At 38.6% G+C, this 17,138-nt stretch overlaps 1 protein-coding gene and 1 long non-coding RNA gene across 3 annotated transcripts in view; both read right to left on the minus strand.

Annotated features, from left to right (window-relative positions):
- Positions 1–17,138, minus strand: part of LOC149203468 (aspartokinase 1, chloroplastic-like) — a 107,244-nt gene that overhangs the window by 12,880 nt on the left and 77,226 nt on the right. For both annotated transcript variants that reach the window (XM_089403448.1, XM_089403449.1), the window contains exon 5: positions 3,881–4,035. In XM_089403448.1, coding sequence (XP_089259574.1) covers positions 3,881–4,035 — 155 coding nt within the window. The remainder of the gene's footprint in view (positions 1–3,880; positions 4,036–17,138) is intronic.
- Positions 1,433–3,858, minus strand: LOC149203469 (uncharacterized). The gene is made up of 2 exons (XR_016253956.1): positions 1,710–3,858; positions 1,433–1,576 (listed from the first exon to the last, which is right to left on the minus strand). It is a non-coding gene; the product is annotated as an uncharacterized LOC149203469 (long non-coding RNA).

Genomic DNA, 17,138 nt, shown 5'->3' on the forward strand with positions numbered 1-17,138 from the left:
AAGAGGTGACAAGCAAAACAAATAAGAAAAGAAAAGGATAAATTATTTGACTATGCCCCCATACCACCACCACCCCCCCAACTAAACCTTTCAAAGTCCTAAGAAAATGCCTATTTAAAGCAAAAAAGGGGTTAGAAAAAATTAAACAAAAATTAAAAAAGAAAAGAAAGGGGAAGTGTGTGTAGACCAAAGTAGAAATAGCTCCCTCTCATAAGGTTTTGCAAGTATATGAAGCCTCAAGCCACAGTCTAATTGGCTAGTTCGACCAGATATAGACCATCCACATCATAATATGAATTTGAAGTTTATCCAAGCATTACCTTTATATCCCCTTTCCATAAGTTAACATCATTTGTCTACTTTAACCAATAATACTTGGGAAAAACCTATGTCCTTGGCCATAGACACATGTAACGGGGATGTGGTTGTCCCCTTTGGTTGGTTCTAAGTAAATTGGTAACATTTACTTATGTTATTTGTGCTAAATTATCTTATCTATGTTAGTGCCTAACAACTACTTCAAATCAATGTGTCATTATAAGATGGACCCGCATTGGGATCTGCGTACCATGCCTCAGGGTGCATGCAAAATGCCTCACAATGTGTACCTGAATTGGGATCCATGTCAACTAACATGGATGATGACTTGGCTATCAAATCGTCACTAGAGATCCACATCAGCATTTATGTATACTCTGCATTTCTTAGCATCATTATTACTCATTGTATATGTATTATTTGCACATTTATGAGGGGAGTCCACTTTTTCTTGTATCCATGTTCATATATGAGAGCTTATTTGATGTATTTGTGAGCTAGTGTGTCACAGCCATGAGTGTGAACACAACTAGTCACCACTATTTCTCTTCTAGTAGCTTGTAAGAAGCAATTTGACCATTTCTTCATCAGTATTTACTTCCGGAACTTCCAGAAAGGGCAGCCGACTTCAAGGTCAGTTATCTTTTGACAAAGTTCCCATAATTTTGCCAAATCAATGCCATTGGATGCAAATGTTAAAATCTGAAAGTTGTATGCAAAAACTTAAAAATTCTTTGCATGAACTTGAAAGTTCTATACAAAAAACAAAATGTACTTTGCAGAAAGTTGAATGTACTTTGCAGAAAACTAAATGTTCTATACTGGGACTTGAAAGTACTTCGCAAAAAACTAAATGTTTTATGCTGATACAATTACTTAAAATGCAGATTTCTTCCTCAAAACTTTTCAGATCAGCAATTACAAATAGCACATAAACTTCAGAATCATATGAAGACAGCCAAGCACAAATATGAGACGGTGAGATTTAGGTCCAATGACCCGGGCAAAACCCCTCAAAGAGGAAAACCTAAATGATTCTTCTTTTATTAGATTTTTTCAACTATTCAGCAAAGTACAGACAGAGAGAGAATGAAAATGAAAAATGTCACCAATGTCTGATCAACTTGCAAGTTGCAGCTAAAGTGCTCTTTCTTTTTGCTTGAAGATCTCCTCCTACACTTGCTCCAACTTTTCCCTTGCTCTTGCTCTTCACTTGCTCTCACACTTCTCTTGCACACTCTCAACACTTGCTCTCCTTCTTCAAAATGAACATACTACTCTCAACTCTCACTTGTTCTTGCTTAAATAGATGAGAAAGGAGAGGAGATACAAAATGAATTCATGCCTTGAGCCAACAATAGGAAAACCAAATTCCATGAGTGAGGACTTACTTGAAGAGAAGCGTAACGCATCTCATATGCTGCCAGAGACAGTTTCCTTTCACACAATTCACCAGGCTCCGATACCAAATGATGCAGACAGTACACTCATGAATTAATTATAAACATTATTCTTCATTTCTGCATGCCCGTGCATTCTACAGCAAATGTATTTAAATAAAATGATGAGGAATTGGTTTGAACCATGAATGATTGGTTTGCATCCACCTTTCCTAGAAAATATCAAATCTAATCCATTGAATATCTCTAAATATCCTTAAAACTACTCAAATCCTCCAACTATATGTTAACTTGGTAAATTTGCTACATTACATGGCATTTGCAAGCAACAAAGTCATCTCTACATAGATCAATCTAGAAAGCTCTAAATCCTATTACAATTTACAACTGAGGAAAATACAATTATAAATTATGCTCCTGCATCATCCTTGCTCTGGCTCTTCGGGTTTGTCTCAGAATTACTGTATCATTGAGGATGGTGGAACAACCAGCTGAAACATGAAACAAAGGGTGCCCTCAAACCAGAATTTTAGCAGACCTGAAAAGTAACAAGCAATGCTGTCTGACTAGAGGAACTATAAAGGAAAAAATCGATGGGATGCTAACCACCACCAATGAACAAGCTGAAACCTCGTACAAAGCCACTAAAAAGCTGGGTGAGAGTAGTAGCAAAGTGAAAGGAGATTCGTCAAACCAGTTGCAATCCCAGGACCCAAGCTAGATGAAGTTTATATGCACTAATGGCAAAGTATATGGAGCCAAAGCTTCATCAAGCAGCCACAAGTCCCGGAGAAGGACTGGTGCAGGCTGAGGTAGAACAAACTGAATCAAACAAAAAGCTCAAGAAGCTCCTAGATTCTATGCATAATAAGTTAATGCAAGCGGAGGCTGAATCATGAAAGGATGGTGCAAGGAATATAGACTATTACTGGACTAAGTGAGGAATGTAATGACCCATCAAATACAATTGTAGCTTTGCTTTGAAAATTGACTGCTTCAAGATGACATTTAAAAGAACAGACCTGGATAAGGATGGAAAAAGCTAATATTTCTTCAAGAACTGGCTAAATCTTGGCATGCATGCCACTGTCTTTTAACCAGATGACAACATCAGCACATTGAAAATTGAGAACAAAGGCAAGAATGAAAAAGATCAATGTGTCTCTGTTCTTTGTTTGAGTTGTTTTCTCAGTAGTTTTCTTGGACCTTAAGAACAAAAAGCCATTAAACTCCAGCTTTATTCTTGATAGTAAGGGAATCCTGTTTGGTACAGGTTGTAATACTGTATTTTTACTTTAATAAAAAATATTCTTTACCAGTGAAAAAACATAATAGGGAGCTCATTTAAATGTTCAAATCAACAACCCCAAGGCACGAAATGCTTGAAAAAACTTTGTTACCATTGTTGCCTCAATAGAATCTAAAATAATTTCCAATCACAAGCTTTGCTCTTTCACATGGATAGCACCTCTTTACTCGACAAGATAAACTGCAATATCTACACACAGCAAAATCAAAACTACATGGAGTTTTTCAAAGTTCCAGGACACTTCTATGAATATGGCCTAAACCAGCTAAAGCTTTGAATCAAACTAGCCGTACCAATGAATTAGCATTCTACAAATATATTGCCAGTTTGACAATAACTGATGAAACGTTGGTACTACAGAAATAGAATCTAAAATCAGCCAATGCAGGCCCAACAGCATAGACCCCCTAAATGATACTACTTGGCTTAAACCTAGGGAAGGTATTAGGTGGGTGAATTGCTTGACCTGTAGTCAAGAATGTATTCCAGAGCCTCCACCATCTAAAGATTAAAATCATAAACAACAATTACATCAGTGTCATGCATATGCCTTCAAGTATCCTATAACCTCATATCATATCTTTCAAGCCCATGCCACATGGCACACATTGGCAAGAAATAGTTTAAGGTTTCAACAATTATAAAAATTGAGTAAATAAAACAAATTCATATACCTTGGCTAGATAGAATATCAAAACACAACCAATGCAGCATAAAATGAAAGTTTTTTCTCTTACAAAAGCAATCTCACTCACTAAACATTTTCAATGCTCAAGGCCTTTCCATTGAATATACTACTTGTCAAACAAATATATTTTAAGTACAGACATAAGCAGCAAGAAAATCAAAATACCTGCCGTGCTTTCACACCAGTCTTATTTAGATATGCAGCAAATATCCTTGTTGACAAGCGCTCCCCAAATGAAACTAGGTAATCTTTTGTACGAGGCGTCAACTCTTTCATCAGGGCAATTCCAGTTAGAAGTTGCTCACACTCCTGCAATAGCTCTGACATATCATAGATAAAGAAATCAGATTCATCCTTTTATAGATAGTGAAGATAAATACAATTGTTATATTAAAGCATTCAAGACCACAAATGTTTCTAAGGATCTCCCAAATTTGGCACATTACAAAATATGATTTAACATATATTCTCATGAATCATGGATTGCAAATCCATACAAGCACCCTGGATTTGTTAAAATGCATTTGATCATGGAAACAACGGGGATAATGTTGCCAAACCAGAACAAATAGTCTTTAACACACCAAAAGCTAATGAGAAAGATACCAAATTCTTACCAACAAGACCAGAGTGGAATATTTAATAGTCTAGACTCCAGTGCACATGATTATAATTGTCATTTAAACAGGTTATTACAAAACTTCTTAACTAAGATGTGGAATACACATCAAAGAGAAATTTGAAGATAAGACACCATCTAGTCCTTGTGATATGATGATAATAAGATGCTCCATAACACAGTGCAAATCTTCAACATGCTAAAGCTATTATATGTATGATTTTTTATATGGATGCATACATAACTCAAGTCGTGCAAATATACTTGGAGAGAATAATAAATGTCCAATATGTTAACGCTGTAACTATTAAATTTACAGAGCTGAGTTAAGCTACCCAACATACAAGTACCACTATCTCAAGTTAGTCATTGTTATATAGCAGCCTAAGTTGGTTATGGTGGTTTAACCACCTAACCCAAGTTATATCTGCCTGTCGCGATATTGAACACACAAGATATCAGAACATAACAGATCACTAACCAGATGCTTAATCGCATATCAGACCTGTGCACAAAATCAGAACAGAGAGAGACTAATCTTGCACAGGCAAATCCAAACACACACATAACATAGATACAGTTGTAAAAGAGCCTATAAAGATCTTGTGGCCTTCTATTTACAATATGATGCAGGCTCTCACCCTGATTGTCCTTTCCAATACCAAGAGCATGTATAAATAACAATCCAAACCATATGCTCTGCTCTTTGGGTCAACAGTTCAGCCCCGAAATATGCACTATGTTACTGAAAGCACCCATGGCACCCCCAAAATGTCGTTCTGCACTTCCAATATGAATTCTGCTGGGAACACCACAGATATGCGATGGAAATGTTTCACAGGTGTTTGCAAAAGGGGGGGACATCAAATTCACTGTTTCTAGCATCACCAGAAATGTTTTCCTGATTTTCAAAAACATTTAGGGTTTCCAGAAAGAAACATAAAATATCATAAAAATGAAAAAGATAACATAAAATCAAAAACTCAAACCCTAACCTTACAAACAAACTTCCTAACATGGGCATCCCTTAGGCACACCAATAATCCTGTGCAAGAGAAATTGTCATTTGGGTGTTATTCGTGCTATGGAGAGTTGAGTGTTCGGTGGCCTAATAGTTTTGGCTGATTGGCACATTATTGGAGTGCAAGTAGAGGGAGCTTGATGAAGGATCTTCAAGTGGACATGACATCAATGTTGCTAATTCTGCAAAGAATGATATTGATGATGTGGAGCTTCAACGCATGGGTGAAGATATTTTTTTATGAAAGGTAAAGCAGTTTGCAATGTGAAGTTATTAACATTGAATATGATAGTATGACACGCATTTTTCAATTAGCATGTTTAAACTTTATAGATATACTGTACATTGCATGATACTAGATAATAATGATGATCTACAAAGATAACTCTCTTTCTGGCTTCTATGTGATGAATGTTCATCTGAATTTATTCTCTGTTGCTTACCTGTTGTATTATATCAGGCCATTTCTGAAAATTTTGTTAATTCATACTCTGCAACTACTTAAATGAATTTACTGAAAAATCAAGGCAAATGAAAACTGAAACCAAGTTTAACTTTCACCAAGATACAGAATTTATTAACATTTGACATGCAGTGGAAAATAATCAAAATAAAAACACATGCACACAGAATTGACACGCTTGTTTTACCCAGGAAACCCAAATGGGACAACCTGCTTTCTTTGTTGTGATTCTTTATTGGTTGTTCTTTGAGCAAATGGATCTATTACAATTCAATGTGCTGCTACTGCAGCAAGCAATTTGTCACTGAGAAAGTGCTAGGCTTCTCCTCACTATTCTCAGCTCGACAATTGTTCTCATCCTGCTCCCAATCACTGCTCTCAGCCCCTGCTTTTAATCCCGGCCCTACACACAATTGTTCTCTGCTGAAGGCACTCTCGACTTAATCTACGAATCCTGATCCTTGTTCCTCAATCAATGCGCACTCTTGCTCCTCAAATAATGTGCACTTCACAACAAAGAATGATAAATTATTTTGTGCCTTCGTCCTTCTCTTTCACAATAGAATTTGATGCATGCAAGGAGGCCTAGTCGAATACCAGTTCACACTAGTGTCACGAGTTTCCTTTGCTAGTTAACTGGAGCAAGTCCCAGTTACACTTGGACTAGCTCTCAGTTAACTAGCTCGAGTTGCTCCTTGATCTCCTCTAGTTGTGATTCGAGTTAACTGAGGACTCAACTTGCCCTCTCTAAACTTATCTCTAAAGTCAACTCGGCCAAATTGAACTTGTCACTGCCACCTCATCCTGTAGTGCAGAAGACTCCAACGAACTGAAGCTCCAACACTACACGTGCAAACTTGATGAACATTCCAGTAAACTGGAAATCAACTCATTGTAACTGAAGTCTATCTCATGAACTCGCATTCATGCTAGAGAAAGACTAACTCAAGGTCTTCACTGGCTAAGGCACAAGCCAGCAGACCTTCCATCGCTACATTTTCAACAAATTTATCATCATGGTTTTGAATAACACATATTTATTCATAATATATGTTTCAGACTTCAGTACAACTTAGGAACACGCCTAAAAAACCATTCAATTATTTGCACACATTAGGGCATGTATTGTCCCAATACATTCAAATCTAGTCAGATATATACATAAATTAGGGGAGTGCAATGGCTTTCAGACAAAGCAAGTATCATGGCTCAACATAATCCAAACCTAAACATTATATTCATCTCGAACCATAATGGGCTCATCATTATCTGCCTTTTTGATGTAGGGCACATATATAGATTAATAGAAGTGTTGCGAGGTTAATATTGCAAAGTAACTAGCTGGAGTAAACTCATCTAAGTCTACCAAAGTTGGTGTGAGTTGTTGAAAGTCAAGTGTACTCTCTAACATAATCATTGTATTTAAATCATTGGCACACAGAACTACGAGAGGAGGCTAGCTAATTTGCATAAAAGAACTCATTTGCAAAGAGAATCATCTACAAAACTATTACATGTCATTTTATTGTTCGAGCTGACATGCTACAATGGCCAACTTCCAACTAAAAAACCCATCTATAAAGTTTTCCCAGTTGGCACAGAAGTTTAGCCAACTGAAAATCAATATTTTATTGATCTGTCAAGGAGCTCAGCTTTACATACCCTCACCTTCAAAATTTCTCATTCTATGGTGTGTGAAGGTGCAGGAGTCATTTAAAGCAAACCATCAAATTATATCTTATTTTGCTAAGCTTCTTCATTATGATAAACTCTGCAAGGTTATGCAAGATGTCAATGTTCTCCACAATATTTGGTTAACTTGTGTAGACTAATTGTTAACAGGATTCATATCACTACAATAGAAACTTGTCACTAAGTGTATGAAATTCATTGTTGACAAGGGTCTCGTAGCACTAATGTTGCAATTGCTCGCAATTGCTAACTTTTAACAAATATTTGTACTAGAGTTGTTGAATGAACTCAACAAATGTGGCCAAAACTCACTGCTACAACTCTAAATCTGCGATGTTTGGTATGACCTGTCAGAATTGTTCAACTATTTTGGCGGATGTATAAGAGAGCACTGATCAATTCAAATGATTGTTGAATTTACCAAAACTCTACTACTCGAATAGCATGATACTCATACAATTCTCCTGTAATCTAATTATTGGTCATTGTTGGAGTTTACAAATAAGTGTCTTGCTTGCCTACCTCAAAACCAATGGCAACTTCATTTGTGTTCAACTAAACTACACGTTGTTGAAGCCAACCATTCACTGTTGGGAACACTAAGAGGGGGGTGAATCAGTATTTCACTTCTCTTAATTAATTTGAACTTATAGAGCATTAAATGTCATTAGTATCAAATCAAATCACATAATCAGCATCACATCACATGAGCAGTACATAAGAAATTTTGCGTGGAAACCCAATGCGAGAGGAAACCACAGAATGTTTTCTAATATATATGATGAGTACAATAATTTATTAGCACTGACTGAAGGGAAGCACCAACTCCCTAGTACTCAGTTAGAAAAGCATTCAGGTTTATCAGGAAGCACCAACTCCCTGAAAGGATGCACCAACACCCTGGCTTTACCATCACCAACTGGAAGGATGCACCAACACCCTGCTAGCATCAATTTTTTGCCCTAGCACCACCCTACCACCCTAAAGTGTTCTAGGACACCAACTCTATTTGGGTTGTTGAAGATTCTTCAAAATGATAAGCCAATATCTTAATTCTCTATTTCACATCTTCATTTTCAGCTTGTTGTTTCCGAAAAGCTCTACAGTTTTACTCAATCCAATAAGTACTATAACTCATTTCATAGCACTTATATATCTAAATTAATTGTATATAATGATATCATTTGGCACTTCCTATCCATCAATTTTATCAAATAATTTGAAATCTTAAAGATGCATCTTGAAGGCTTTCAACTCTAACCAATGTGGTGGATAAGGAGGAACATTAGCATAGATGTATAGCTAGTGTGCTCTATTAAAGCTAAAGGCATTAGACCTAACTATTCTCCAAGTGCTAGACCAACCTCAATCATTGATTATTCTTGTTGTGACGAAGTGTTGGACTCTTCATGCACTACTACTTCTAGTTCGTTTGTCTACTTGGGTGAATCATTGTTAGTGGCTTCATGATTTGTTGATCATGAAATCGTTGCTCAAATGAAGCATTTAGATTAGCTTCATCACAATGTACATGTACCTATTCAAGAAGAGGTGGAGAAGCATGCACAACACTATCCCTAGGTGAAGAAGGAGATTGATTTGGTCTGAATAGGCGTGCAACACCATCTCTAGAGGAATTGATAGAAGAGGGAGAGTGAAATGGGGATTAGTCTTCATGCTCAAAGTAGGCATTGAGTTTTGTGGAAGGGGAGTGTGGGGAGAGAAGAGTCACAACATGGCAAGATTCCATTAGAGATAGGTCTCGGGGCGCATTGGAATCCTTTGCAAAGGCAAATAAAGAAGTGAAAAGAGGACTTCTCTAAGCAACATATATGCTTATCGAGGTGACATTTGGTTGATGTGTTTCAATATAGGGAGCTTCTTGATTATCAATTAAAGGGTCACAAGAATGGGGAACAATGGCGGCAAAATGCAATTGAGGATCCAGAGTCTTCATCAGGGCATCCTTGGGTTTGATCAATGGAGGAATGGAGGATTTAGGGATTCCCTCAATGATCTTTTGCGGGGTGTTTTGTCATCATCAATAGGAATGTAAAATTGAGACACACCAAGGCAAAGGATTTGTGGAAGGGGATGAGAAATGGCACTCAAGGATTCTCTAGTCATGTTAAAAATTGAATTTGAACGAAAGCACAAGAGTTTCTAGAATTGAATGTTATTGTTATTGTTGTTTGGATTGACCATGGCCATTACCTATAGTTTGAGAACACTAGGAGGAAGGCTTGAATGTGGAAGTACCTTGTTTTTACCACATCTATATCAGAATGAGCAAGTTTGAACTTCTTCACTATCATCCCTCCCCTTTCTCATCTTCTTAAACAAATTATATTCATCATGACTCACGGATTATGAATAGACTGTGTGTTGTTGGAGTGGGAGGCAGAAAATGCCATTGGATGCTTAATACACTGGTTTGATGTCATTTATTGCATGATCTACACATGCAACGGAAGAACAATCCATATCACTCTTGTCGATGGTGGCATTGTTGTAATGGTTTCTAAAGCCAATGTTTCATTCAGCCCATATCCATTCAATAACTCTGTCAAAAGGAGAAATTTAGTTCGTTTGGTAGAGTTGTAAGGACAAAGGACACTCTCCACATATTGTCTAGTTACCTCATGCACAGGAGGGTAGACCAAAATCTTTTAAGGGCTGTATGTTATCTTACCACTACAAGATGACATATAGACTAAAATATTGAAATATACAATGTGCTTCTGACAACAATGCCAATGTTGGCAAGGATACTCACTCCCACCCAAGACCTCGTTTTTTTCATTGGTGCTCTATCCGACTACTGTCACCCTCATTTTAAAGGCTGAATTCCACCAAACAAGACAATATTCCAACTGTATTAGATTGCCATAACCCTCACAGATTTACATTGAAGATGTTGGATTCACCTTGACAATCTACTCAAAATGGGTAGTCTTTATTGGTTTTAACATTATTAGGAACATCACATTCCACCTCCCTTTTATCATCTGTCTTTCGCCAATAAAAAATACTACAAGGGTAAACTGAGAATATCCTTCATAGGTCTTCCCAAAATAGTTTTTTGTGCTAATGTTAACATAATTATAGTAGCTACTAAGTATTTCCTCAACATTGTGACCAATATCCAGCATACTAAAATTGTATCTCTGCTAAACAACTCCATTTCTCAAAAATTTGAAATTAATTTAAAAATTACCTGTCTATTCTTTAAAAATTACCACATCTGCAATGGATGTTTATTTATTCAGTTTCACTGTTTCTTGCATATCTGAAATTACAGTTTTCACATAAGCTCCACTCTCAGATCTGGTGGGAAAACTAAAACTGGCAATCTCAAACACTGTGTCTGCCATTGCACCTAACATGTCACTCTGGGTGTGACATGACCCCGCATTTGTTTTCAGATCTGTGCCCCATCACATTTAGCAACTGCATTCATCCTGCAAAAAATGAATTGTTGTTGAGATGGCTTCAGTGTTCTAGCATCTACACGTCTTCATTCTAGGAATCCATTCTCCACTCACATCAGGGTGTCATGAATTTGTCCTAGGCATTCAACTTCTGCTTCACTTCTGCTCCCCTTTGTTTCCTTCAGGCAAGAATTTCAATCTGCTAAATAATTTGCTCCTCAACACATATTATCTCAGATCTAGCATGCTCGAGTCAGGACATCTTCTCTAATACTTCACAACAAATGTCTGCATGTTGAAAGGGATGTCTGTTGCAATTCATGATTTTTTACAATTTGCAACTCACGCCTGCCGCAAATACAACTACTATAGTGTGACATTTTTGTTAGAACAGTCTAAAAACACTTGTCTATGAGTCAATTGGGTGTAACTCAAGTGGTTGTTAGAAAAAGTTGTTACCCTCCCCACCCAGGTCCAAATCCCACTTTGTGATATGTTTACTCTTAGCGAATTGTTGATGAGCTATGACATGTTTACTCTTAATGAGCCAATTATTGATGAGCTATGACATGTTTACTCTTAGCAAGCCAATTGTTGCCAAGTTACATATGATCTATTCATGAGTTGTTGACCTGGCCTTGTACCCTAAAGAATCTAGGTTTTACCATCAATATTGTTACCACCCAAAATAGTGGTCTCGTTAAAATCCTCACGAGACACTAAGGTGGTGGTACACAAGACAAGTGCCCACTGTAACCTCGACACAATCCCACACTCTTTAGGCCAACCCCTACAAGCCAAGACAAGTTAGTAGGCCAATGTCTTATAATACCTTTTGGATAATGAAGTCTAAGAGTTAACTTCAAAGACTTTGGTATAATCTAAAAATAAAAAATTTACTGCAAAAAATGCAAACCAGCAAGAAAAACAACACTCTAACTACAATAAACAAGTCTTGAAAAAGCACCAAGTTGAGCGTTTAAAGCACTTACCAATTAGATGATGAATATCTTGTTGGCGGCCTTGGTAAATAGTTAGGAATGATGCCATGGTTTACTGTTCTGCAATTTCAGATATGTAAAACTACAGAAAAATGCAGAAAACAGCAAGGTAAACCCCCTTTGGGGGCCACCCACACGTAGATAAATGTTCTAACAAGTTGGATCTAGGGGTAATAATGATAGGGCAATGAATAAATGACAATATAAACAGCTCAGCATTACAAATAGATGAGTCAAACCCACGATATTGAAATCTGGAAATTGCTAATCAATGACAGGGGTCAACTCCCCCTAACATCAAAACCCAAATTTAAATTTTCTGCAGAAATTTAATTTCCGGCAAGCTGAAAATTGATAATTTACTTAAATAATGATGAATTATTGCCCTGGAATGAAAAAATAACAAGATTTTATACAAACATAACTTTAGAATCAAACCCTTGGGTGAGGGTTTCAATTACCACTCAAAGTTTGTTGTTGTAAATTGTATTGTTAACCTATGAAACCCTTGGACAGCCCTTTGAAATTGCTTTAGATCAGTTTTCCTACACAAGACAAGAGAGCTATACTTTTCTTGAACTAGATAGATAAGATTCAAGTATAACCCAAGTAATAAACTAGCTGAAAATGGAGTTTAAGCTCAATCTAGTGAAATATTTTTGCATTTTTTATTATTAAAACAGAAATTTGGAAAAAAATGGACTTTTTAAATATGTGGTTTTCATGCTGAGGATTATCTTGGCCTTGCAAATTACTTCTTCTAGTGTTTAATTACGATCACAACCCCTTCTAGATCAGCCTTGTGTTTTAGTCTTTAGAGAAAGAGATAAGGTTGGAGTCAAAAGACTGGTCACCCTCGCTCTTGTCTAAAACAATGTACTAATCCCCAAATCCAACTAGGAGCATTCTTCTTGAAATACCTCTGACCCCTCAGTCAGCTAAGCTATTAGGAGAGATTTAACCTTAACTAAAGAAACCCCCTATAAGGGTTAGTCTAGCAAATAGATTTTGATGACCTCAATCCAACAAACAAAAGGTGAGGGCTAGCACCATAACTTCCTCTTCCATGTGACTTGTAGTCCCTCAATGGATTGACCTGAGGAACTTTGTGTGATTTAATATACCTACAAAAATCTCATCGTGCACAATCTCTACAGTGTCTAAGAAGAAAGATAATAGAAAAATCAAATAACAAGACCATTGTTCGCACCAAAATTTGGTTCTTATTATGGCATGATGATTTCATAGTTCAACAAATGTCAAATCAAAAGGGGAGAAGGGACTAGCCTTATATAGTTTTTCTTGTAATGGTTAGTTGGTGTCCACAAGAGGTCCAACGGTCAACCTAAGCACCTCAATGTTCACTTTGGAGGAGAAAACAGCTATTTGAGGGCGTTCAACTTGCTTTTGGTGACTTGATATCCAACATCCTCCACCTTTTTTACCTCAAAACTCAATGTTCCTTACTTTTTGGCCATCTTTGTAATGTTTTGCTTGAGGGAGGTAGGCCACATCACAAGAATTCCAATGAGCTATCACTTGCCCCATTTGGCCCTAGGATGTTACCTCTAAACCCACTTGATCTTGCCATGTGTGAGCTGGAAATGAGGTTGATTTTTTCCTTGCATGGGCAACACCCTACTTGATTGATAGATTCTGGAATTATGGGTTACTTGATTGATGGATTCTGGCATTATGGGTTTTGTACAGAGTGTGATTTACTTCAACTTTGACATAAAGTTTGTCCATGCATGTCAATGAACGACCTACTTTGGCCATTCTTAACCACCCACAGCTAAGAGAGGCAGAGTATGATCACCTCTAAACTGAAATATTTGCTTGATGCCTTCTTCCTTTGCCAAAATTTGTACATGGCATGTCATGTACACATTATTTTGAACATTTTGAGCCTTTGTTGAATTTTGTACCCAAGACCCTTTGAATTGGGATCCGTGAATTGCCTCAAGAAACCTTTAATGTTGCGAATTTTTAGACTGCTGTGTTCATAATTGTACAATGAATATTGCACCAAGTCCAAAGAGATGCATACAAACTCTATGACATAGGACCATGCGGAAAAGACATAGTTGTACTCAAAACATGGGCTAGATTGGCCTTGCATATTGCGATTACCCCTACAAAACCATTGGCTCCCCTAAACCATGTGTCCAAGTAGGTCTATCTTGTTGATTTGGGGTAGCATCGAATGTGCTCTAAGCCTCAAATTTTGCAAGGAGGCTTGGGCACAGGTATTCCAAAGAACCCAGAAAGTGTTTTGGGAAATTCCACCCAGAAGTGATTTTATTAAAATAATTAATATTTTTAATGGGGTTCCTAAGTCTAAACTTCAGAAAATTAAAATATTAATGGGCATTAATCTAATCAGGGGTGAAACTTCTAGAAAAAGCCACAGATCAAGCCAAAACAATCTGAGCCTTTGATTATGGTTTAATCTAGGTCATTGGTTGTCCAACAGGAAGATATATGAAGGGGCTTGAGGGTCATTTGGAAAACACACAGTGAGATTGAGAAAATCGATTTTCTGAAGTGAGAATTTCTCAGGAAGAAAATCGATTGAGGAGATCTTGCAGCAGAGGGGCAGTGAGAATCCGCGAGAAGGAATTTCCAGAGAGTACAAGGCAGAAGGAGAACAGAAAGACGTCCTGAGGAAGGCTAATGCTGGACCACGCAGTGCTAACGCAGAGGCAGTGCAGTCCTTGAGGGGAAATCGAGTTGTTGCTGAGGCAAGTCGAAATTCAGTTGTCGGAAGCCAGGGTGTGAGTCTGGCAGGCAAAAGGTCAGCCAGCAAAGGATCCAGAGGAGAGGCAGTGTAATACCTAGGAGGGGTGACACAAAAATTGCCCAGGGTGACGCAGTTCCACGCAAAGACCATGTAGAGGGTGACAGAGAACCTCCAGAGTAGCAGGATCAGTCCCTGATTCTCCAGTGCCTGGGTGAGATCATTTCACCAGTCTTTTGTTCAATATTCTCTCTGTATCGGATTGCTAGTTGAGCATCCTAGAATTGTACTCAGAATTTCTCCTGCATAATAATAAAACCCTCAGAAATGTTGCACCGGTTTTCCCGCATTGGGTTTTTCCGGGGACGTTTTGTCCAAAAATAACTATGTCTTATTTGTTGTATTTTACTTTCTTGCGCAGTATTTTGTTTCTGCATATATGTTAATTAAGTGAGCAGATGTATTTGCTTTGATATTTACCATAGAACACAGTAAATAACTTGCATGAATTAACAAGTAGGAGAAGGAACATCAGTTTGTTGCAGTAGGGATTCCGGCTTAGGAATTTTCACATGGTATAGGAGCTAGTGCAAGTGAGACAAGAAGAGCAGAACAAGAAAACCCAACGCTGAGCAGAAGGGGAAATAGAAAAGTTGCAGGACACAGCAAGTCAAAACCCCAGAGGGCTTGCACAATTCTAGCCAGGGGCTGAAAATTCGAGGTAGTGTCTCTCCGAGTGAGTTGACGGAGAGAAAGGGCTTCCAGTTTGAATTTTGTCGTGGTAGAGGAAGCAGCGCTAAGCCTCAGCATAAGCAGCAATTGGTGGGACGCAGATTTTTCAATGGCCAGTTTTGTCGAGATGGAAGACATCAAAAGAAAGAAGAAGAGCATAGTGAGGGAATACTTCCTCAATGATTTCTTGCCAAGGAAATCAATATTTATCGTTCGCCAAATAGCAGAGGAGCAGCATACTTACCAGCTCCATCAGGGAGTGCGTAAGGCAGCCTAGGAGCTACGCAGTAGGGAAAAAGAGGGAGTCCTTTAACAGTTTTCAGAGGATATAGCAACTATTGGCTTGAGGGATCAGGACAGGTTGGACAGGGCTTCCAACTATGCCATCTGGAAGGCTAGGATGACTTTCCTTCTAGATGAGCATGCCCTCAAGATGTATGTTGATAATGTGGTAGTTGTCCCAACGGATGCAGATCCGCTGAAGAAGTACAAAGCTGAGATGGCTAAGGCGAAGAGGATGATCCTAGATGGAGTCAAGGATCACGTGATGTGCCATGTTGCAAGCAAAGAAACCGCTAAGGAGATGTGGGATGCCTTGGCCACACTGTATCAGTTATCTTCCGAGAAGCGGAAGATGTACTTAGAGCAAAAGTTGAGATCTACTCAGATGCAGAAGGGAGAACGTGTGGATCCATTCCTCACGAAACTGAAGGAGACCCGTGATGAGCTGTCAACTGCGGGACATACACCTCAGGATTCGGAGTTAGTGAGACTGGCTCTAAATTCTGTCTCGGATGAGTAGCAAATCTTTGTCTAGAGTATCCTGGGCAGAGCAGCATTGCCAAATTGGGACGAGATGTGGGCAGCTCTGAAACAAGAAGAGTTGAGGAGAGACTTGCTCAAGGTCAAACTTGACAGGAGAAGCAACAGCAGTGGGTCGAAGCCCAAAGTGGAGGAAGAGGATAACAAATCCCTTGCATCGAAAGGACAACAGGGGCAACAGAGACGAAAGAAGGACGTTTCCAAGGTGAAGTACTTCAGATGTGGCGAGATGGGCCACTATGCATCGCAGTGTCCTTTGAAGAAAAAGGACAAGGATGAGAAGCATGATTTGAAGGTTGCAGCCGGGAAGATCAACGAGGAGGAGTTCGCCATGACAACCAAGATACCTCCAGAAGGGAGGTGGGATGATATAGGATTGTAGTTCAATAGAGCTACAGATGGGCAGGATCCTTGAGGAGCCCACCTCTTGGATCATTACCTTGCTATGAGAGCCCATGATCAATAGTAGCGGGATGGTGGAGTTTCATTTGGTGCCATGGAGTGTTGATTTGACAGATGCAGTGGCTAGGAGAGCCAAAGACTGAGCAGCGCAGAGTAGAGAGGCAGCAGTGCAAGGAGGCACAGTGCAGAGCTTCAACAACGCAGTGGCTTCAAAGGCAACATGGGACTAGCAACAGTCAGGATTTCAGCACCGAGGTGTATCCACTGGATACTTGTCCAATTTTGGGTGTTTTTCAGTTGCTTCTCTCAGCAACTGAGTTGCAATGCAGATGCATTGTTGGGTAGAAAGACCAGCGGTAGCACGGATGCAGAGGGAGTTGTAGTAAGGATGCAATGTTGACAGAGGTAGTGTCAGCAGCAGAACAGTTACAACAACAACACAATTGTTGGTGGACAACATGTCAAACATCAGCAGTGCAAACGATGCTTCAGAGTTAGAG

Source organism: Pinus tabuliformis, chromosome 2_1 (genome assembly GCF_031772625.1).
Source record: "Pinus tabuliformis cultivar Carrire ecotype Pingquan chromosome 2_1, CPIR1, whole genome shotgun sequence".
Lineage (NCBI taxonomy): Eukaryota > Viridiplantae > Streptophyta > Pinopsida > Pinales > Pinaceae > Pinus > Pinus tabuliformis.